The 1,485-nt window shown below is 40.5% G+C and overlaps 1 protein-coding gene across 1 annotated transcript; it reads left to right on the forward strand.

Annotated features, from left to right (window-relative positions):
- The first annotated feature begins 903 nt into the window (after window positions 1–903).
- LOC149018577 (uncharacterized) lies at window positions 904–1,236 on the forward strand. The gene has a single exon (XM_089153920.1). The coding sequence runs from the start codon at window positions 904–906 to the stop codon at window positions 1,234–1,236; it is 333 nt and encodes a 110-aa protein (XP_089010046.1).
- Window positions 1,237–1,485: the final 249 nt, after the last annotated feature.

Consider the following 1,485-nt stretch of genomic DNA (forward strand, 5'->3'; position numbering starts at 1 on the left):
TGTCTCTGTTGACAAAGGTGTCAAACTGGTAAACTCTCCTTTCAGGTTCAATAATTTTTGGATGACTAACGATTCATTTTGGAGGTGGTTTGTTTGGCTTGGGTGGAACCAGTTGTTGGTGATCCCATTTTCATACTAGCACAAAGATTGAAGAATGTTAAGCAACCTCTTAAAGCCTAGGCAAAAATGACCTTTCCTAATCTTTTTATTGAAGTACAGCATGCGGAGAAAGATCTAGAATCCTTACAAACTAATATTGATCAACTTGGTATGACAGATGAATATTTTGATCAAGAGGCTTCCTTGAAGTCAAAACTTTTACAAGCAATGGATCGTCTGGACTCTCTTCTTCGGAAGAAAGTAAAGGTCAGGTGGTTGAGGGAGGGAGATAGGAATTCAAAATTTTTCTTTCTCTCTACTAAACTTCGAAGGAATAAAAACTCTATTAAATCTTTGTGAAGAATGGATGACACTTGGACATCAAGTTCAGTTGAACTGCAGGATTATGTGGTGGCTTACTTTGAAAACTATCATAAAACTGGTACCTACTTGGTACACCCAGAGTTGTTGTTTGTGAATCCAAAAGTGCTGATGGATGATGACTGTTTATTACTTGAAGGTTTGCCCTCTAATGAGGAGATCAAAGGAGTGGTATGGGACCTAGATCCTGACAGTTCTCTAGGACCAGATGGCTTTCCGAGAAGTTTTTTCCGCAAATGCTGGGATATTGTTTCTGCCGATTTTGGGGCTGCAATTCAATCCTTCTTTTGAAAAGGGAAACTTCCAAAAGGGGTAAATAATTGTTTCCTCCCTTTAGTTCCCAAGGTGGAGAATGCAGCTACACTGGATAAATTTCGGCCTCTATGTATGGGGAATTTTTTTTGCAAAGCATTGTCAAAGATAATGGCTTCTCAGCTGAGTCCTCTTTTGCCTAAGCTTATTTCTGAGGAGCAACGAGCTTTCCAAAAAGGTAAGATGATTTCTAAAAATATTGTTGTAGCTTCCGAACTTACAAATATTTTGGATTCTTCGTTAAGAGGGGGAAGGATGGGAATTAAGATTGATATTATGAAGGCTTATAATACTCTATCATGGGAGTTTTTATTCATGGTGTTAAAGGCTTTCGGATTTTCAAATAGATGGGTTGGTTGGGTTCATGAGATGCTTCAGACACAATTGCTTGGCTATGCCATCGGGACCAGGACTATTGGGCAGATGCAGATTACTCAGACCTAGAGGTCAGATGATGAGGGTGGTCTTGAGACTGATGAGGATGATGATGAGTCAGATGATGGTAATCACGATGCGGGTTCAGATACAGATGACCAGGCAGGAGATGACATTGAGATGCGTGAGGCAAATCAGGGTCATCAGGATATTCCCACATCATCACACTTTGAGACCGGAGGCCCTTAACTAACAGTTCCAGAGACTGTGGAGCTGTGTGCACATATGAGCTCTATGACTTCCATGTTAGGGATGATA

Source organism: Hakea prostrata, chromosome 4, assembly GCF_041222555.1.
Source record: "Hakea prostrata isolate BN-2017 chromosome 4, UWA_Hpros_2, whole genome shotgun sequence".
In the NCBI taxonomy this organism is placed as follows: Eukaryota; Viridiplantae; Streptophyta; class Magnoliopsida; order Proteales; family Proteaceae; genus Hakea; species Hakea prostrata.